This window comes from Oncorhynchus mykiss, chromosome 4, assembly GCF_057628025.1.
Source record: "Oncorhynchus mykiss isolate SJ-2025 chromosome 4, ASM5762802v1, whole genome shotgun sequence".
Lineage (NCBI taxonomy): Eukaryota > Metazoa > Chordata > Actinopteri > Salmoniformes > Salmonidae > Oncorhynchus > Oncorhynchus mykiss.
Window position 1 is genome coordinate 75,754,195 of NC_143025.1, and position 23,381 is coordinate 75,777,575.

Sequence of the window (23,381 nt, forward strand, 5' to 3'; positions counted from 1 at the left end):
GCTGGTCAACAATGCTGATGGCTGGTTCCTACTACCAAGCGCATGTGAGGTAAACAATGCTGATGGCTGGTTCCTACTACCAAGCGCATGGGAGGTCAACAATGCTGATGGCTGGTTCCTACTACCAAGTGCATGTGAGGTCAACGATGCTGATGGCTGGTTCCTACTACCAAGCTCATGTGAGGTCAACAATGCTGATGGCTGGTCAACAATGCTGATGGCTGGTTCCTACTACCAAGCGCATGTGAGGTCAACGATGTTGATGGCTGGTCAACAATGCTGATGGCTGGTTCCTACTACCAAGCACATGTGAGGTCAACGATGCTGATGGCTGGTTCCTACTACCAAGAGCATGTGAGGTCAACAATGCTGATTGCTGGTTCCTACTACCAAGTGCATGTGAGGTTAACAATGCTGATGGCTGGTTCCTACTACCAAGCACATGTGAGGTCAACAATGCTGATGGCTGGTTCGTACTACCAAGCTCATGTGAGGTCAACAATGCTGATGGCTGGTTCGTACTACCAAGCTCATGTGAGGTCAACAATGCTGACGGCTGGTTCCTACTACCAAGCGCATGCGAGGTCAACAATGCCGATGGCTGGTCAACAATGCTGATGGCTGGTTCCTACTACCAAGCTCATGTGAGGTCAACGATGCTGATGGCTGGTTCGTACTACCAAGCTCATGTGAGGTCAACAATGCCGATGGCTGGTCAACAATGCTGATGGCTGGTTCCTACTACCAAGCGCATGTGAGGTCAACGATGTTGATGGCTGGTCAACAATGCTGATGGCTGGTTCCTACTACCAAGCGCATGTGAGGTCAACAATGCTGATGGCTGGTTCCTACTACCAAGCGCATGTGAGGTCAACAATGCTGATGGCTGGTTCCTACTACCAAACGCATGTGAGGCTAACAATGCTGATGTCTGGTTCCTACTACCAAGCTCATGTGAGGTCAACGATGCTGATGGCTGGTTCCTACTACCAAGCTCATGTGAGGTCAACAATGCTGATGGCTGGTTCCTACTACCAAGCGCATGCGAGGTCAACAATGCTGATGGCTGGTCAACAATGCTGATGGCTGGTTCATACTACCAAGCGTATGTGAGGTCAACGATGCTGATGGCTGGTTCCTACTACCAAGCTCATGTGAGGTCAACAATGCAGACGGCTGGTTCCTACTACCAAGCGCATGTGAGGTCAACAATGCTGATGGCTGGTTCGTACTACCAAGCGCATGTGAGGTCAACGATGCTGATGGCTGGTTCCTACTACCAAGCGCATGTGAGGTCAACAATGCTGACGGCTGGTTCCTACTACTAAGCGCATGTGAGGTCAACGATGCTGATGGCTGGTTCCTACTACCAAGCGCATGTGAGGTCAACGATGCTGATGGCTGGTCAACAATGCTGATGGTTGGTTCGTACTACCAAGCGCATGTGAGGTCAACAATGCTGATGGCTGGTCAACAATGCTGATGGCTGGTTCGTACTACCAAGCGCATGTGAGGTCAACAATGCTGATGGCTGGTTCCTACTACCAAGCGCATGTGAGGTCAACGATGCTGATGGCTGGTCAACAATGCTGATGGTTGGTTCGTACTACCAAGCGCATGTGAGGTCAACAATGCTGATGGCTGGTCAACAATGCTGATGGCTGGTTCGTACTACCAAGCGCATGTGAGGTCAACAATGCTGATGGCTGGTCAACAATGCTGATGGCTGGTTCGTACTACCAAGCGCATGTGAGGTCAACAATGCTGATGGCTGGTTCGTACTACCAAGCGCATGTGAGATCAACAATGCTGATGGCTGGTTCGTACTACCAAGCGCATGTGAGGTCAACAATGCTGATGGCTGGTTCCTACTACCAAGCGCATGTGAGGTCAACAATGCTGATGGCTGGTTCCTACTACCAAGCGCATGTGAGGTCAACAATGCTGATGGCTGGTTCCTACTACCAAGCGCATGTGAGGTCAACAATGCTGATGGCTGGTTCCTACTACCAAGCGCATGTGAGGCTAACAATGCTGATGGCTGGTTCCTACTACCAAGCTCATGTGAGGTCAACGATGCTGATGGCTGGTTCCTACTACCAAGCTCATGTGAGGTCAACAATGCTGATGGCTGGTTCCTACTACCAAGCGCATGCGAGGTCAACAATGCTGATGGCTGGTCAACAATGCTGATGGCTGGTTCATACTACCAAGCGTATGTGAGGTCAACGATGCTGATGGCTGGTTCCTACTACCAAGCTCATGTGAGGTCAACAATGCAGACGGCTGGTTCCTACTACCAAGCGCATGTGAGGTCAACAATGCTGATGGCTGGTTCGTACTACCAAGCGCATGTGAGGTCAACGATGCTGATGGCTGGTTCCTACTACCAAGCGCATGTGAGGTCAACAATGCTGACGGCTGGTTCCTACTACTAAGCGCATGTGAGGTCAACGATGCTGATGGCTGGTTCCTACTACCAAGCGCATGTGAGGTCAACGATGCTGATGGCTGGTCAACAATGCTGATGGTTGGTTCGTACTACCAAGCGCATGTGAGGTCAACAATGCTGATGGCTGGTCAACAATGCTGATGGCTGGTTCGTACTACCAAGCGCATGTGAGGTCAACAATGCTGATGGCTGGTTCCTACTACCAAGCGCATGTGAGGTCAACGATGCTGATGGCTGGTCAACAATGCTGATGGTTGGTTCGTACTACCAAGCGCATGTGAGGTCAACAATGCTGATGGCTGGTCAACAATGCTGATGGCTGGTTCGTACTACCAAGCGCATGTGAGGTCAACAATGCTGATGGCTGGTCAACAATGCTGATGGCTGGTTCGTACTACCAAGCGCATGTGAGGTCAACAATGCTGATGGCTGGTTCGTACTACCAAGCGCATGTGAGATCAACAATGCTGATGGCTGGTTCGTACTACCAAGCGCATGTGAGGTCAACAATGCTGATGGCTGGTTCCTACTACCAAGCGCATGTGAGGTCAACAATGCTGATGGCTGGTTCGTACTACCAAGCGCATGTGAGGTCAACGATGCTGATGGCTGGTTGCTACTACCAAGCGCATGTGAGGTCAACGATGCTGATGGCTGGTTCCTACTACCAAGCGCATGCGAGGTCAACAATGCTGATGGCTGGTTCGTACTACCAAGCGCATGTGAGGTCAACGATGCTGATGGCTGGTTCCTACTACCAAGTGCATGCGAGGTTAACAATGCTGATGGCTGGTTCCTACTACCAAGCGCATGTGAGGTCAACGATGCTGATGGCTGGTTCCTACTACCAAGCGCATGTGAGGTCAACAATGCTGATGGCTGGTTCCTACTACCAAGCGCATGTGAGGTCAACGATGCTGATGGCTGGTTCCTACTACCAAGCGCATGTGAGGTCAACGATGCTGATGGCTGGTTCCTACTACCAAGCGCATGTGAGGTCAACGATGCTGACGGCTGGTTCCTACTACTAAGGGCATGTGAGGTCAACGATGCTGATGGCTGGTTCCTACTACCAAGCGCATGTGAGGTCAACGATGCTGATGGCTGGTTCCTACTACCAAGCGCATGTGAGGTCAACAATGCTGATGGCTGGTTCCTACTACCAAGCTCATGTGAGGTCAACAATGCTGATGGCTGGTCAACAATGCTGATGGCTGGTTCCTACTACCAAGCGCATGTGAGGTAAACAATGCTGATGGCTGGTTCCTACTACCAAGCGCATGTGAGGTAAACAATGCTGATGGCTGGTTCCTACTACCAAGCGCATGTGAGGTCAACAATGCTGATGGCTGGTTCCTACTACCAAGTGCATGTGAGGTCAACGATGCTGATGGCTGGTTCCTACTACCAAGCACATGTGAGGTCAACAATGCTGATGGCTGGTTCCTACTACCAAGCTCATGTGAGGTCAACAATGCTGATGGCTGGTCAACAATGCTGATGGCTGGTTCCTACTACCAAGCGCATGTGAGGTCAACGATGTTGATGGCTGGTCAACAATGCTGATGGCTGGTTCCTACTACCAAGCACATGTGAGGTCAACGATGCTGATGGCTGGTTCCTACTACCAAGCGCATGTGAGGTCAACAATGCTGATTGCTGGTTCCTACTACCAAGCGCATGTGAGGTTAACAATGCTGATGGCTGGTTCCTACTACCAAGCGCATGTGAGGTCAACAATGCTGATGGCTGGTTCGTACTACCAAGCTCATGTGAGGTCAACAATGCTGATGGCTGGTTCGTACTACCAAGCTCATGTGAGGTCAACAATGCTGACGGCTGGTTCCTACTACCAAGCGCATGCGAGGTCAACAATGCCGATGGCTGGTCAACAATGCTGATGGCTGGTTCCTACTACCAAGCTCATGTGAGGTCAACGATGCTGATGGCTGGTTCGTACTACCAAGCTCATGTGAGGTCAACAATGCCGATGGCTGGTCAACAATGCTGATGGCTGGTTCCTACTACCAAGCGCATGTGAGGTCAACGATGTTGATGGCTGGTCAACAATGCTGATGGCTGGTTCCTACTACCAAGCGCATGTGAGGTCAACAATGCTGATGGCTGGTTCCTACTACCAAGCGCATGTGAGGTCAACAATGCTGATGGCTGGTTCCTACTACCAAGCGCATGTGAGGCTAACAATGCTGATGGCTGGTTCCTACTACCAAGCTCATGTGAGGTCAACGATGCTGATGGCTGGTTCCTACTACCAAGCTCATGTGAGGTCAACAATGCTGATGGCTGGTTCCTACTACCAAGCGCATGCGAGGTCAACAATGCTGATGGCTGGTCAACAATGCTGATGGCTGGTTCATACTACCAAGCGTATGTGAGGTCAACGATGCTGATGGCTGGTTCCTACTACCAAGCTCATGTGAGGTCAACAATGCAGACGGCTGGTTCCTACTACCAAGCGCATGTGAGGTCAACAATGCTGATGGCTGGTTCGTACTACCAAGCGCATGTGAGGTCAACGATGCTGATGGCTGGTTCCTACTACCAAGCGCATGTGAGGTCAACAATGCTGACGGCTGGTTCCTACTACTAAGCGCATGTGAGGTCAACGATGCTGATGGCTGGTTCCTACTACCAAGCGCATGTGAGGTCAACGATGCTGATGGCTGGTCAACAATGCTGATGGTTGGTTCGTACTACCAAGCGCATGTGAGGTCAACAATGCTGATGGCTGGTCAACAATGCTGATGGCTGGTTCGTACTACCAAGCGCATGTGAGGTCAACAATGTTGATGGCTGGTTCCTACTACCAAGCGCATGTGAGGTCAACGATGCTGATGGCTGGTCAACAATGCTGATGGTTGGTTCGTACTACCAAGCGCATGTGAGGTCAACAATGCTGATGGCTGGTCAACAATGCTGATGGCTGGTTCGTACTACCAAGCGCATGTGAGGTCAACAATGCTGATGGCTGGTCAACAATGCTGATGGCTGGTTCGTACTACCAAGCGCATGTGAGGTCAACAATGCTGATGGCTGGTTCGTACTACCAAGCGCATGTGAGATCAACAATGCTGATGGCTGGTTCGTACTACCAAGCGCATGTGAGGTCAACAATGCTGATGGCTGGTTCCTACTACCAAGCGCATGTGAGGTCAACAATGCTGATGGCTGGTTCGTACTACCAAGCGCATGTGAGGTCAACGATGCTGATGGCTGGTTGCTACTACCAAGCGCATGTGAGGTCAACGATGCTGATGGCTGGTTCCTACTACCAAGCGCATGCGAGGTCAACAATGCTGATGGCTGGTTCGTACTACCAAGCGCATGTGAGGTCAACGATGCTGATGGCTGGTTCCTACTACCAAGTGCATGCGAGGTTAACAATGCTGATGGCTGGTTCGTACTACCAAGCGCATGTGAGGTCAACGATGCTGATGGCTGGTTGCTACTACCAAGCGCATGTGAGGTCAACAATGCTGATGGCTGGTTCCTACTACCAAGCGCATGTGAGGTCAACGATGCTGATGGCTGGTTCCTACTACCAAGCGCATGTGAGGTCAACGATGCTGATGGCTGGTTCCTACTACCAAGCGCATGTGAGGTCAACGATGCTGACGGCTGGTTCCTACTACTAAGGGCATGTGAGGTCAACGATGCTGATGGCTGGTTCCTACTACCAAGCGCATGTGAGTTCAACGATGCTGATGGCTGGTTCCTACTACCAAGCGCATGTGAGGTCAACAATGCTGATGGCTGGTTCCTACTACCAAGCGCATGTGAGGTCAACAATGCTGATGGCTGGTTCGTACTACCAAGCGCATGTGAGGTCAACGATGCTGATGGCTGGTTCCTACTACCAAGTGCATGCGAGGTCAACAATGCTGATGGCTGGTTCCTACTACCAAGCGCATGTGAGGTCAACAATGCTGATGGCTGGTTCCTACTACTAAGCGCATGTGAGGTCAACAATGCTGATGGCTGGTTCCTACTACTAAGCGCATGTGAGGTCAACAATGCTGATGGCTGGTTCCTACTACCAAGCGCATGTGAGGTCAACAATGCTGATGGCTGGTTCCTACTACCAAGCGCATGTGAGGTCAACAATGCTGATGGCTGGTTCGTACTACCAAGCGCATGTGAGGTCAACGATGCTGATGGCTGGTTCCTACTACCAAGTGCATGCGAGGTCAACAATGCTGATGGCTGGTTCCTACTACCAAGCGCATGTGAGGTCAACAATGCTGATGGCTGGTTCCTACTACTAAGCGCATGTGAGGTCAACAATGCTGATGGCTGGTTCCTACTACTAAGCGCATGTGAGGTCAACTATGCTGATGGCTGGTTCCTACTACCAAGCGCATGTGAGGTCAACAATGCTGACGGCTGGTTCCTACTACCAAGCGCATGTGAGGTCAACTATGCTGATGGCTGGTTCTCACTACCAAGCGCATGTGAGGTCAACACACACACACGTTCTGCAAAGAAATACATGACCTTTTCTGCACTGCCTGAGAGAAAGAAACAAACTTATCTAGAGCTCCATTGTCCACTGTCATTCAAATTAATATCTCAAAATTTGAATTAAATCTCCTGTGAGACGGATCTGAGGTTTCTCTCTCTACCAGCCTCGCTCTCCCTATTGCTGTCTCTTTCCGTCTCATTTGGTGTGTCTCTCTCTCCGTATCGCTCCCTTTCTGCCTCAGATTTTGGAACCTCTGGCTGTGAGGTTGACTGATCTCTACAGTGATGTGAATCCACAGCAACACGTTGATTCAGTAAATAGACACTGATAACACACGTGGCTCTCCTTCCATCCTGTCTCCAGTCTATATTTTTTGCAGCGAAAACAAAAACAATCTAACCCTCCAAACCTCTCTAAGGGTTCTCTGAAAGTTCCCCTATTCAGACTAATTATCGCCATGGTTATTATGGAAGGTACTGAAGACTTTTATTGTTCTAGCCTCAATCAAACTGAGCCAGGAAGAGAGCAACAAGTGTGTCTGTGTGAGTGTGTGTGTAGATGGATTGCTATGCGTCAACCACTTCAACGTCCAGGAGATGGATGAGACGAAAGAGTGTTACCGTGACAACAGGCTGTGGAGATGAACAAGGGTTCTATGAAAGGGTGAATGCACTCAGGGCAGGTGTGTGGGTGGTGATGAAGGATTGAGGTATTAGAAGACCACCCTCACCTCTGAGACACACACACACACAGCTAATTAACATTATCCTACATTAAGGATGTGACTGTGGAGGTGTGTTTGCGTGAACCCATTAAGAAGTCTAATGCCACACAGACACACACAACAGAGCCCTCAAACTCAGTTCCACTGCTTTGTTTCCCCATTATTCCCCTCTAATCAGGGACTGATTTAGACCTGGGACACCAGGTGGGTGCAATTAATGTTCAGGTAGAACCAGCAGGTTCCGGACCTCGTAGGGTAAGAGTTGAATACCCTGGACCAGAGGATTGCAGGATTTTAGGTTGCTACAACCCAATCGGCTTGTCCACTAGATCTAACAGGCAGTAGTGATGGGTGGGGGGATAGATACATGTACACATATTTTGAGAAGCTTGTTCACCTTGTTAATTAGGAAGCCAATTTGTTTTCTGCACTTTCATTTCCATGACTGAACAAAACGTTCTCATGGCTTCTCTTGTTCCTCTGCAGCAGACATATGGTGAGAAATATGTTTGGAACATCGACTTACAATAAATATAGAATCATGAGAATCGCAATAAATATAGAATCATGAGAATCGCAATAAATATAGAATCATGAGAATCGCAATACATATAGAATCGGTGCCAAAGTATCGTGCCTTCTGTTCAGGACAACTCTGAGTATCCATGTAACTGTGGATTAAATATGATATGAATTGCAGATTTGGAATCACGGGTGTGTGGTGTGCTTTTATGACATTAAATCTGTATTTAATATAACCCTTACCGACTCGTCTTTTAAAACACAGACTCCTCACGACATGTCGCCTTCCACATTTACCTCACTCAGACAACAACAAACATACAAATGTAGGCCCATTAGTGGGAGGGCTGCGGGCATGTTCTTGTTGAGAGTGGTTCTCAAGTTTAAAACGACTGTCAGTCAAAAGATATACAAGTGTGCTTGCTTCATTTCCTCAAGCCGAGAACATGAGCGCTGATGTCCCATATAGCATGTAACTGTACAGCTACTGCGTTCCAATTTAGGCACTTATCAATGAGAAAATCAGCCATTTTCAACCCGTATATGGGATGACGGGTGTTGTGAGTGGAAAGGGCTACTGGAAGAGGAAATTAAATTAGGATAAATGTGATCAAGATTGTACTGGGAGTCTGTGAGTGTAGAGTCTGTCCTCATGTAATATTATCCCCTCCATGCCTAAGTCAATGGGTGAGACAGGTCTCAAGGGGGATGAGGCTGTGGATGGAGGGAGTGGGGTGCCAGGGAAGGAGGGGGAGATGGATAGAAAGCAAACACAAGGATACAGTGTTTTGCCCATCCCTCTCTCCCAATTTCCCCCTGCAATTTCTCAAGCAAGAATTTTGCTACGACTGTCTGGTAGTGATCTGAGTGGGGCGGGGAAAAACTGAAAACTACCTGCTATTGGCAGAGAGGTTTGGAATCCTCTTTCTTATGGGTCTATTAACTAGTGGTGATGTCACCAGGCAGGTCAAAACTCCATCCCACCAACAAAGGCTGACATTTCAGGGGGTCTTTACAAACAGCTCTTACACTAAAAGGGCTTTAGCATAAAGCATTAGCATTTAGTATAAAAAACTGAAAATCTAATTCTTCACTGCACTGGGCCTTCAAAAAAAATACAGTTGAAGTTTACATCCACTTAGGCTGGAGTCATTAAAATCATTTTTCAACCACTCCACAAATGTCTTGTTATCAAACTATAGTTTTGGCAAGTCTGTTAGGACATCTTCTTTGTGACTGACAACAACCACCGAAGCCAATGCCTGTTCACACCGCAATCATCCAGAAGGCGAGTTCAGTACAGGTGCATCAAAGCTGGAACCGAGAGATTGAGAAACAGCTTCTATCTCAAGGCCATCAGACTGCTAAACAGCCATCACTAACTCCGAGAGGCTGACCACATTGAGACTCGATCACTGGACACTTTAATAAATGGATCACTAGTCACTTTAAACAATGCCACTTTAATAATGTTTACATATCTTACATTACTCATATCACATGTACAGTTGAAGTCGGAAGTTTACATACGCTTAGTTTGGAGTCATTAAAAGTTTTGGCAAGTCGGTTAGAACATCTACTTTATGCATGACACAAGTAATTTTTCCAACAATTGTTTACAGACAGATTATTTCACTTATAATTCACTGCATCACAATTCCAGTGGGTCAGAAGTTTACATACACTAAGTTGACTGTGCCTTTAAACAGCTTGGAAAATTCCCGAAAATTATGATGTCATGGCTTCAGAAGCTTCTGATAGGCTAATTGACATAATTTGAGTCAATTGGAGGTGTACCTGTGGATGTATTTCAAGGCCTACCTTCAAACTCAGTGCCTCTTTGCTTGACATCATGGGAAAATCAAAAGAAATCAGCCAAGACCTCAGAAAAAAAATTGTAGATCTCCACAAGAGAAATTTCCAAACGGCTGAAGGTACTACTACGTTCATCTGTACAAACAATAGTACCGAAGTATAAACACGATGGGAACATGCAGCCGTCATACCACTCAGGAAGGAGATGCATTCTGTCTCCTAGAGACAGATGTATTTGGTGCGAAAAGTGCAAATCAATCCCAGAAAAACAGCAAAGGACCTTGTGAAGATGCTGGAGGAAACAGGTACAAAAGTATCTATATCCACAGTAAAACGACATAACCTGAAAGGCCGCTCAGCAAGAAAGAAGCCACTGCTCCAAAACCGCCATAAAAAAGCCAGACTACGGTCTGCAACTGCACATGGTGACAAAGATCCTACTTTTTGGAGAAATGTCCTCTGGTCTGATTAAATAAAAATAGAACTGTTTGGCCATAATGACCATTGTTATGTTTGGAGGAAAAAGGGGGAGGCTTGCAAGCCGAAGACCACCATCCCAACCGTGAAGCACGGGGGTGGAAGCATCATGTTGTGGGTATGCTTTGCTGCAGGAGGGACTGGTGCACCTCACAAAATAGATGGCTTCATGAGGGAGGAAAATTATGTGGATGTATTGAAGCAACATCTCAATACATCAGTCAGGAAGTTAAAGCTTGGTCGAAAATGGGTCTTCCAAATGGACAATGACCACAAGCATACTTCCAAAGTTGTGGCAAAATGGCTTAAGGACAACAAAGTCAAGGTATTGGAGTGGCCATCACAAAGCCCTGACCTCAATCCTATAGAAAATGTGTGGGCAGAACTGAAAAAGCGTGTGCGAGCAAGGAGGCCAACAAACCTGACTCAGTAACACCAGCTCTGTCAGGAGGAATGGGCCAACATTCACCCAACTTATTGTGGAAAGCTTGTGGAAGGCTACTGGAAACATTGGACCCAAGTTAAACAATTTAAAGGCAATGCTACCAAATACTAATTGAGTGTATGTAAACTTCTGACCCACTGGGAATGTGATGAAAGAAATCAAATCTGAAATGTCACATTCTTACAATAAAGTGGTGATCTTAACTGACCTAAGACAGGGATTTGTTTTGAGGAATTGTAAAAACGGAGTTTAAATGTATTTGGCTAAGGTGTATGTAAACTTCCGACTTCAACTGTATGTATGAAAAGTTGTAAAACATTATCCTAAATATAAAACCATCAACTTGGTTACCATTGGTACTTAATATGAGTTGTCAGTATATAAATATAATACATATATTTTGTACATACTTTTATTTACTATGTCATGTCTTTGTTGTAAATGTTTTGGTGCCAAACTGGTGGCAGTGGTGAAAAATGTCAATAGTTGGAAAAGTTCATTAAAAATAATTCCATTGTTGATCAGATGCTTTTTTTAATCAATTAGGCAATAACCATATGGTCTATCCACTAGAAACTCATGGACAATATCGACACAGATATAAAAGTGAATACTATATCAACTTTTTTTTTTGTCAAAGTATAAATGACTAAAGTTACCATAGATGAACTGTTAATTACCAATATTAGCAGAGATTCCAGTAACTTTAGTAAATTACCAGTAGCTTTGCAACCCTATTCCCAGGAGACTGTTGTTCATAAGCTTTTATAAGATGGTGTGTGTGTGTGTGCGTGCGTAGCGCACATTGCTTTAACATGTGTTGGAGTGCTGGCACTTCTAAACCCCCGGTTCACAGTGCACTTGGGTGGGTCAGAAGGACACGGGAGCGAGAGGCTACCACTGATGAGAGAATACCACTGAGGAGGATAGAGGGAGGGGATAGACAATAATAAGAAGAGAGAAATTGTGGAGAGGCAGGCAGCACAAGTCCACAAGCCCCTTTGGGACCACTTAGAAAGGAATGTGTTATTACATTTTTTTCCAGTCGTCTGAAAAGGCCTGTATCCATCTGTTCATTAGAATAGTATTAGACAGTGTACTTGTTTGTGTGTTAAACGCTCAACTTACACGTTGATGGCGTTCTCCAGGACTGAGGGTTCGGTTCTCTCCAACTTGTGCTGGTTCTGACCCAGATAGGCAAACCTGCAGAACAACACACACACAGTCAGTGTTTAAACAGCTGATCACCACGGAGACCCAAACATCACCAAACATTTCAGATAACGTAAGTAGCATCACACCTCTTTTTTTTTTAGACACCACTGTATCAAATATTTAACATTGAATTAGGAAAGTATGTGGACGCCTGCTCGTCAAACATCTCATTCCAAACTAAAAGTAACATTGAAAAATAGTAATCAATATATAGAAAAACACAGAATCCCAAACAATGTTCATAAATCTGAGTTGATATTTCTGGAAGGCCAGCATCTTGGAGTCGCCTCGTTACTGTTGATGTTGAGACTGGTGTTTTGTGGGTACTATTTAGTGATGCTGCCAGTTGAGGACTCGTGAGGCGTCTGTTTCTCAAACTAGACACTAATCTACTTGTCCCTCTTGCTCAGTTGTGCATCGGGGCCTCCCACTCCTCTTTCTATTCTGGTTAGAGCCAGTTTGCACGGTTCTGTGAAGGGAGTAGTACAGAGCGTTGTACAAGATCTCGTGCCTGCATCTAGCTTATCTAGGGTGTAATCATTAGTCCAACAGTTGCACACAAGAGTTTCTATTGACAAATTCAGGTTTTTATCCCCGTTTCGTTTGCATCCGTTTAAGAAACGTTTATCAACAGAAATCGATGGAATGAAGACACCCCTGATCACACAAACAGTTCACATTGTATTCCTTCTTGCCTCTATGCACTCTCGTCTCACCTTTTCCCTTCGTTTGTAGACTTCAATGAACAACACTTCAGCTGTATGTGTGACCAGGCGAAAGAAAACTTTCCAAGCCAAACCATCTCATAACCACTACACACAGCCTACATAGTTGTCCCCATATTAGCTAAAGTAACGTCCTAGTCAACATAGCTAATAGGACTAACTCATTCGTAAACCTGCTACATTCATACAGTAACGTTACAGTGTACAGTCACAGTAAGCAGTTACACCGGCAGGCTCCAGCGGCAATACATTAATAAAACCAAAAGCCCACCTTGACTTGGAAGAGTTCCAGTGTTGGATAGTCATAGGCAGCAAGCTAACATAGCATCCCTCTCTGTTTGAGCCAGGTGTTTGAGTAACTAAACTAGCCAGCTGCATTTGCTAGCTAAGTGAAACTGAAAAAATAAAAAAAGTACAGAATCTCGCATGCTTCTCCTTCATTTTTGAAGAAATGAATTTGTTGAAAACTGTTCAACTATTGTCTCTCTCTCTCTCTTTGAGTCAACTACTCACCATATTTGATGCAGTGCTACTTAGCTGTAGCTTATGCTTTCAGTACTAGATTCATTATCTGATCCTTTGATTGGGTGGACATTTCAGTTCATGCTGCAAAAGCTCTGATAGGTTGGAGGACATCCTCTGGAAGTTGTCATAATTACTGTGTAAGTCTATGGAAGGGTGTGAGAACCAAGAGCTTCTTAGGTTTTGTATTGAAGTCAATGTACCAAAAGGAGGAGGGAAACTAGCTGTCTTCTGGCTACACCATGGTGCTACCCTACAGAGTGCTGTTGAGGCTACTGAAGACATTCATTGCAAAACAATGTGTTTTAATAAATTATTTGGTGACATTAATATATTTAGTATAGTTTTATCTAAAAAAGATCACTTTTTCAATGTTTTAACATTTATATTTTCACGAAATTCACTGAGGGTGGTCCTCCCGTTCCTCCTCTGAGGAGCCTCCACTGGTTAAGGTAAAAGCAAGGTGACGTATAACCAATAATTATCTTCATACAATAGTTCCCAGTACTATACAATGGCTGTGTTCAGTTCCTCCAAAATGTGATATCTGAGTGACCGGGGTACAGAAGGACACAGGAACAAAGGACAGTATGACGAACAGCACCTATAAATACAGGGCTGTGAGGGGAGAGCGAGAAACACACAACTTTATTGTTCCCCTGGCCTGATTAATCTCTCCATTTCTGTGGTTCCATCAGGACGCCCCACAGGTAGGGAGACGTGAGTGTGTGTGTGTTCTGGTGGGATTAAGCTCCAAGGGTCTTCAAAGGCCCAACACACACACTTAGTTGTTCATTGAGGAAGAGACGGCCGTAGCTAACCTGAGGTACCCCTCTGTGTCCTGAGTTCCATCCCTACACTGATGGCCACTATAGTATAGGCTGCCATAACACATGGTGAAAAGCTCGGATGATGAGAGCAGAACTATACTTCTGAAGGGGGATTATAGATATGATCATACAGTACATATTAATGAGCCATTCATTGTATGTGTCCTACAGGCACAGTATGTACAGTGCCTTCAGAAAGAATTCACACCCCTCGACTTTTTCCACATTTTGTCGTTACAGCCTGAATTCAAAATTGATTACATTTAGATTTTTGTGTCACTGGCCTAGACACAACACCCCATAATGTCAAAGTGGAATCGTGTTTTTAGAAATGTTTAGAAATGTACAAAAAGCTGAAATGTCTTGAGTCAATAAGTATTAAACTGCTCTGTTATTGCAAGACTAAATAAGTTCAGGAGTAAAAATGTGCTTAACAAGTCACATTAGTTGCATGGACTCACTCTGTGTGCAATAATAGTGCTTCACATGTTTTTTGAATTAATCCCTCTACACACCACACAGAATTATCTATAAGGTCCCTCAGTTGAGCACTGAATTTCAACCACAGAGTCAACCACAAGGACCAGGAAGGTTTTCCAAATTCTTGCAAAGAAGGGCATCTATTGGTAGATGGGTAAAACATGCATCCTGTTTGCAACAAGACACTAAAGTGATACTACAAAAAATGCTGCAAAGCAATTCAGTTTTGTCCTGAATACAAAGTGTTATGTTAGGGGCAAATCCAATACAACACATTACTGAGTACCACTTTCCATATTTACAAGCATAGTGGTGGCTGCATCATGTTATGGGTATGCTTGTAATCTTTAAGGACTAATGGATCTATGCACAGGCAAAATCCTACAGGAAAGCCTGGTTCAGTTTCCACCAGACACTAGGAGATTATTTACCTTTCATTAACCAAAAACATAAGGCCAACTCTACACTGGCGTTGCTTACCAAGAAGGCAGTGAATGTTCCGGAGTGGTCGAGATCCAGTTTTTACTTAAGTCTACTTGAAAATCGATGGAAAGACCTGAAAATGGCTGTTTAGCAAAAATCAACAACCAATTTGACAGAGCTCTAACAATTTTTTACTGTGAACACTGAGGTTGTACCCACTAAGTTTATTTTAACAGTGGTCAAGTAGCCTACTGTGGCTATTTGATCATAATGTAGGTATAGCAGAGTGGCCTACCATAAAAACCATCCAACAACATTTTAACATGGAAATAGCTGTTATCGTTCAGCCTACAGAAGTAGCCAATGTGTGTTGTTCAGTTTAGGCCTACATTCCATGAGACTGTTGAAAAAAACAAGCCGAGCTTGACATTAACCTGTTCATCCACTTGTCCTTCAGACAAGGTGACACAAAATGTTGTTGTTTGATGCAAGAAACCACTTTACAAAATAAAATGCAGCATTATTCCCATACCATTATTACAGGGAATCAGACAAATTATGTTATCTTCTGCCTATTGGCTACTTAGCTTATTGAAGCCTGTCTCAAAATACAACACACACAAAAAAGCTCTGTACCTGACTCGCTTTTCAAAAATGTCTAGAAATGCACACGTTTTGTGCTCTTGTAGGAAGCAATCACTCCCCCATTGCTGACTACAAATTATTTAGAACTGGGCTATTAACTCACTAACCAGCAAAGGATATGAACTAAATGTACAAATGTGTACACGTCTCTACATGTAGCTAGCACTTTGATCTCAAAACACCTTATTTCCACAAGTATTCAGATTTTTTTACTATGTGACTCAAAATTGAGCTCAGGTGCATCCTGTTTCCATTGATCATCCTTGAGATGTTTCTACAACTTGATTGGAGTCCACCTGTGGTCAATTCAATTAATTGGACATGATTTGGAAAGTGTATAACATTAGCTGTGAGTGTTCATCACTACTCGTTTGATTATATGTGAATGAGGAGCTGAGAGACTGTGTACAGCCGTGGCCAAAAGTTTTGAGAATGACACAAATATGAATTTTCACAAAGTTTGCTGCTTCAGTGTCTTTAGATATTTTTGTCAGATGTTACTATGGAATATTGAATTATAATTACAAGCATTTTATAAGGGTCAAAGGCTTTTTCAAGACCTCTGCAATCCGCCCTGGCATGCTGTCAATTAACTTCTGGGCCACATCCTGACTGATGGCAGCCCATTCTTGCATAATCAATGCTTGGAGTTAGTCAGAATTTGTGGGTTTTTGTTTGTCCACCCGCCTCTTGAGGATTAACCACAAGTTCTCAATGGGATTAAGGTCTGGGGAGTTTCCTGGCCATGGACCCAAAATTCCCCGAGCCACTTAGTTATCACTTTTGCCTTATGGCAAGGTGCTCCATCATGCTGGAAAAGGCATTTTTCGTCACCAAACTGTTCCTGGATGGTTGGGAGAAGTTGCTCTTGGAGGATGTGTTGGTACCATTCTTTATTCATGGCTGTGTTCTTAGCCAAAATTGTGAGTGAGCCCACTCCCTTGGCTGAGAAGTAACCGCAAACATGAATGGTCTCAGGATGCTTTACTGTTGGCATGACTCAGGACTGATGGTAGCGCTCACCTTGTCTTCTCCAGACAAGCTTTTTTCCAGATGCCCCAAACAATCAGAAAGGGGATTCATCAGAGAAAATGACTTTACCCCAGTCCTCAGCAGTCCAATTCCTGTACCTTTTGCAGAATATCAGGCTGATGTTTTTTCCTGGAGAGATGTGGCTTCTTTGCTGCCCTTCCTGACACCAGGCCATCCTCCAAAATTCTTCACCTCACTTTGCATGCAGATGCACTCACACCTGCCTGCTGCCATTCCTGAGCAAGCTCTGTACTGGTGGTGCCCCGATCCCGCAGCTGAATCAACTTTAGGAGAAGGTCCTGGCGCTTGCTGGACTTCCTTGGGTGCCCTGAAGCCTTCTTCACAACAATTGAACCGCTCTCCTTGAAGTTCTTGATGATCCGATAAATGGTTGATTTAGGTGCAATCTTACTGTAAGCAATATCCTTGCCTGTGAAGCTTTTTTTGTGCAAAGCAATGATGACGGCACGTGTTTCCTTGCAGGTAACCATGGTTGACAGAGGAAGAACAATGATTCCAAGCACCACCCTCCTTTTGAAGCTTCCAGTCTGTTATTCGAACTCAATCAGCATGACAGAGTGATCTCCAGTCTTGTCCTCGTCAACACTCACACCTGTGTTAACGAGAGAATCAACTGGTCCTTTTGTGGCAGGGCTGAAATGCAGTGGAAATGTTTTTGGGGATCCAGTTCATTTGCATGGCAAAGTGGGACTTTGCAATTAATTGCAATTCATCTGATCACTCTTCATAACATTCTGGAGTATATGCAAATTACCATCATACAAACTGAGGCAGCCGGCTTTGAAAATGAATATTCTCAAAACTTTTGACCACAACTGTAGACAGTGTCACACCTTGATGCACTCAGCGAGAATTATTCTAATGACTTACAATCCTTATTGTAATGCGCACCAATGAACAACATTGTGTTCAAGAACAAATGGATTTGTTTCAGCGTGTTTTAGGGGCAAAATGGTTTTAATTGAAGGGTTTGGGTGTTATGGTTTTATTGTCACATATGCCGGATAGGTGCAGTGAAATTTGTTGTTTTACAAGGTCAGCCATAGTAGTAGGATTCCCTGGAGTAAATTATGTTTAAGTGCCTTGCTCAACGGGTATATGGACAGATTTTTCACCTGGTCATGAGGTCATTAGTGTGCGGTTCTCCAGTTGACAGAGTCCATTTAGAACATCACCCTAATAGTGACTATGGGACGGCCTGTACCCGTCTTCAGGACAGGATGTCTTCTATTATCAACCGTCCAGAGAAAAGGATCAGAATCAGACTGGCTGATCATCAGTTCCGTTTGTCTCACAGGGGACCACTTTCATAACGAAACGAGTCTCCGTCATGATTAGACGTTTGGGCAGTTTTGTGTCAGTAGGTCAGAAGCTCACAGGGGTTGAAATGCAATACTCAGTGTGACAGCAGTGTGAAGATCGATCTTTACGGCATACAGTCAATCATCAAACACCTGACTCAGTCTCACATGATGCGTGGAAGCCCCTCGTTTTCATGGTGTGTGTGTGTGTCTCACCTCTCATATATGAGCATGTCCTCCTCGGCAGGGAGCGCGGCCAGGTTGAGTCCATAGGTTTCTCTCATGGACTGTTGCAGGAAGTCCTGTGTGGGGGCAAGGGTCAAATGTTAGGGGTCAAAAGGTTAGAGGTAACAGTGAGGAGTGGGATGAAAGGAGACAAACAAACAGTATGAAATCATCCTGAACAACTCCGACTAGACCTCCTCAAGCGCTCTCCAACTGTACTGTGCAACTGTTCAGATTGTACCCCCTTCCTCTAACCAGGGACCAAACCTGAGGAGAACATATCAACACATCCTCCCCTCCTGAGAAACACTAGACGTGGGAAGTGTAGTTTACTGTGGGAGGTGTGCTTTGTAGTCCGCAGGGAGAAAATAGATGGCTTTTCAGCAAACACAAAGCCACATAGGAAAACTACAGACTGGAACGCCTGTGATTGTCACCACAAGAGACTAGAGTGAGAATGAATACGAACAACAATAAAGGTGAAGTGTACATCCATCTTCTGTCCCTACATAACGTGGATGGTCCAGCGGTGGTTTAAGTAACAGCAGTAGCCTTTCAAGCACTTATCTCCTCTGAGATGATGGGACAGCTCTATGTCCAACACAAAACATAGCATTTCCATTCAAAGGCTATGGATTCAATCTGGCACCATGGTTTGTGCCCAAGACGAGAGAACTGGAGGGAGGTGGCCGGATACAACAAAATACAAGAGAGTGAAGCTTTGCAAACACACACACAGAAACAAACTCTCACACGCACACACACACACAGAGGGGGAATATGGAATTAGTGTGTCTAATTATACAGCAAGCAGAAAGGTAATGATCAGATGTTTAAATATTTGATCAGTTGTGTTTTTCTGGCGCCAAGGCAATCCATTCTCTGGGACAGGCTCGCACGCAGCGACACGTGTGTGTATGTGCAGACACGTGAGCTAACCGCTAACCTTCTATCCCAAAATATTAATGACCCCCTCCCCGCTACCCACTCCAGATCCAAGAAGAGGCAGAAAACATATGAGGGAAGCATGTTATAAATGAAGCCTGAGGGAGAAAACGTATAGCTGAGGGAAGCATGTTATAAATTAAGCCTGAGGGAGAAAACAGTACTGGGGTTAATGGATATTTACAAAAATATATATTTTATTCGATGTTTTTTTGCCTCTCGTTGTCAAAAGCAATCAGTGTGGTTGTTACTGGGGATGTGAGGATGAGTGAATCTGGCAAGAAAGACTGGGAGGGGAGAGGATGAATCAGAAAACAGAAAGCAGCATGTGAATTAACATATAAAGGTGTATGGACATTAAAAGCATGTGAATTAACATAAAGGTGTATGGACATCTATAAGCATGTGAATTAATATAAAGGTGTATGGCCATCTAAAAGCATGTGAATTAACATAAAGGTGTGTGGACATCTAAAAGCATGTTAATTAACATAAAGGTGTATGGACATCTAAAAGCATGTGAATTAACATAAAGGTGTATGGACATCTATAAGCATGTGAATTAACATAAAGGTGTATGGACATTAAAAGCATGTGAATTAACATAAAGCTGTATGGACATCTAAAAGCATGTGAATTAACATAAAGGTGTATGGACATCTAAAAGCATGTGAATTAACATAAAGGTGTATGGACATCTAAAAGCATGTGAATTAACATAAAGGTGTGTGGACATCTAAAAGCACGTTAATTAACAAAGGTGTGTGGACATCTAAAAGCATGTGAATTAACATATAATTTACATCTAAAATCATGCAAATTAACATATAATTTACATCTAAAAGCATGTGAATTAACATATAATTGACATCTAAAAGCATGTGAATAAAGATGTTAGATGATCTCTTTCTTTTGCTCTGTCTTCATCTCTCTACCCTGCTGTCTCCATGGCTCCTGGCCTCTCTCGATCTCTCATCACGGCAGACGGGGAGAGGAGAGAGCTTATCCTTGTGCATATTCTGTTTAGAGAGTATGAGATGGCCCTTAACCTGAACACTTTACTCAAGAATGTAAACAGAGGAAGAAATTACCCACAAGCCCATGTTGTGTGGCTGCCTGGCGGCACACAAAAACAAAAACTTGATTCACCACCACCGACCTCGCCGCTTCTTCACACAACGAGGGTCTAGTCGGTCAAAGAGACACCCAAACAGCATCTGGGTTACCATCGCCGCTGACAACAAATGTGGCACACAATATTCTTGTTATAGCAACAGATTGAGTACAATTGGGATTTTGAAGCAAAGCGTGACATTTCTATGTGTCCCGGTGTAGGTCACTGGGCTTGGCTGTCGATTACTCTGTCTCTTTTCTAGTGGCCTCATCTCTTTTCATCTCGGTCCATCCATCTATTCATTTATGCTTATGTTGTATTTCATTTTACGGCAGAGTAGAATTTAGCCCCTAGCTGTCATCATAAAACATACAGGAGGCAACCACCTGAGGGAGGGAGGGGGGCAGGAGATGGACAGAAGGTGGGAATGACCATTCGAGTAAGGTTCAGTAACTGGACATTGAGAGATAAGTCGAGACAAAACTACCATAGACCTACCCAGTCTATGATTGACAAACATAAATATCAGAAATGATATGAACTCAGGGGAAGAGGCCTTTCCCAACCAACTGACCTAAAGGATGGTAGAATGGATAGAGAAGGAGAGAACTCATTGTGTTGTCTATCTCACAGGGAACTGTACTGTGAGCCATTAATTAATTACATCCAAGTCATCTACTTCATTAGGATGGCCAGTTCTATACAATTCATGAGTTGGTAATTCCTCCTCATCTTCAATATGCTCCCCATCTTCCCCAGTTCATTTCCTGACCTGAATGAGCTCCAATGGAATCTACTCACATCTTGCTGCCAATCTAAATACCCCTTTTATGGTAGCACTCACATGGGGTCCAGGTGATGGTACCACTCTTAATAGACAGTGGTACTACCACCTGGGTACCAGTCCAACAGCATGTCTGTGTCCCAAATGGCATACTATTGCCTTTGTAGTGCACTACTGTTGAAAAGGCCCATAGGGCTCTGGTCCAAATTAGTGCATTATAGGGTGCCATTTGGGACACAACCACACAATGTATTCTGACTGAGGCTGGCATCAAAGGGCTAAAGCCCAGCTCCGCTTCCAGGTCATCCTATTCAAATTCAAACTCCCATTGTCTCCCCTCTGCTCTCTCGCTTGCTTACTAAGGAGAATATTCAACCAGTCCAGTTGTCATGGAAACACAGAGAGAGACCTTGAGTCACAAGCGAGAGATGAGAGCCCCCCGTTTTTTGTTGTGAAGTGTGTGTGCACATGAAAATAGATCAGTCTCGTGTATTTGATTCACTCTAGTATAATCATTATGATACCATGTATTAGACTGGTGACTGTGGATAACGTTGATGATAGAACACAATATCAGCTGCGGTGATATGTTAGTCTTCTACATTTTGCTCTGCTGTCTAAAAAGCCAAACCATCAAACCAAACCATCCAAAACTATCAGTGTCCTGGGGAGTTCAATCAAACTATAAGAACTCAAACTGTGTTGTGGTGAATACGCTTTTGATTACATATCATTTGTATGCCATGTTATGGATTCATTATCTGAATGATTATGCGGCCATTGTGAAAATCTCAATGGATAGGGGAGAAATTCATGTTCTCAAACAATAACACATAACACCGATAGGTCAACTCCGTGAGTGAGAGGGGGAGAGAGGGAGACAGAATGTTGGCTAGAGAGACAGAAATGGGAAGGAGAGGGAATGAGAGAGGGCCAGTTAGCGAGAGAGAAACCTCATTATGTTCTGAACATGTGAGGAGAAACGAGAGAGCTCCACCTGACACTGAAAATCTTTTTTAAATTGACACAGAATGAGTTTTCAATCTCGATAGTTGAAATCTTCACATTTAGTTAACACCTTCTTTCCCAAGGTCCAGTTTGCATGTCAGCTGACATTTAACTCAGCTGGCTACCTGTGTTTGTGTCAGCGCGTTTCCCATCCCATACCTCCTGAGTGCGGACGCTCTCCCCAGACTCGGTTAGTAGTTTGACGGGGGTGGAGCGTTGGGACACTGATCCGTCATCGTCGCGGTCGTCCTCGGAGTCGTCCTCTGAGCTGCTGGAGATCTGTTCCTCACTGGGGGGTGGGGGGGCGCTGGCCGCTGTCTTCCTCTGGACCACCGTCTCCTCCTTACTGCTCTTAGCACTACACACACATACATTTTAGACATTTAGCAGACACTTTTATCCAGAGCCACTTACAATTCATGCCTTCATCTTAGTGGTTGTCTCACCCAGCTATCACACACATTAGTAGTAGTTAGTGTCAGTACTCCATAGCGTGACCATACTGCTCTTAGACACACAGAATAAACAGACAGTAGAGGTAGACAGTATCGTTGGTAGTTTTTTGAATAAACATGGTTAACAAGACAGAGCCAGACAAAGGCTGAGAGAGGTTACCCCTAACCTCTCCAGGTACACCTGGCCCACCATCCCACCCTCGATCTGGACTGTCTCTATGACCATGTTCACCTGTACAGGGAGACAGTCCCCATCATTGCTAAGACTCTCAAGGACGACACTTTAAACCGCAGTCCGACCTCTCCACCCAGGAACAGCGGAGCAATCTCCACCCCGCCAAGATCACCGAGACAACACCCCGGACAGCACCCTGGAACCCCCAGCCACGATCACAGACCACCCCAGCCCAGCTTCAGAGCCACCCAGACGAGGCCTCCCACCGCAGACCCACACTTGGAGGAGCCACAGCCCAGCAGGCAGAGCTACGCACAGGCTGTGAGAGGAGCAACTGGCCCAGCCACCACCAACCAAATGAGTGACATTAAACAAATGCTGAGTCTACTATGCTCACATGTGATAGGCCGAGGGTCATGGTAAGATGAGCACAAGAACTCCACCATCCTCACACTACACCCATCCAAGTGGCATGACACAAATTCTATCTTAAATTATAAACAAATCACATTTGCATAATAAGAGTTTACTTTAATTGAAAAATCCTATTTTAATAGTTCTTG

The 23,381-nt window shown here is 44.9% G+C and overlaps 1 protein-coding gene across 2 annotated transcripts in view; it reads right to left on the minus strand.

The window, feature by feature from the left end:
* The window catches only part of fig4a (FIG4 phosphoinositide 5-phosphatase a), a 108,941-nt gene that overhangs the window by 3,191 nt on the left and 82,369 nt on the right, over nt 1-23,381 (minus strand). For both annotated transcript variants that reach the window (XM_021600720.3, XM_090233036.1), the window contains exons 21-23: nt 22,348-22,546; nt 18,329-18,414; nt 12,047-12,121 (exon numbers count right to left, since the gene is read on the minus strand). In XM_021600720.3, coding sequence (XP_021456395.1) covers nt 12,047-12,121; nt 18,329-18,414; nt 22,348-22,546 — 360 coding nt within the window. The remainder of the gene's footprint in view (nt 1-12,046; nt 12,122-18,328; nt 18,415-22,347; nt 22,547-23,381) is intronic.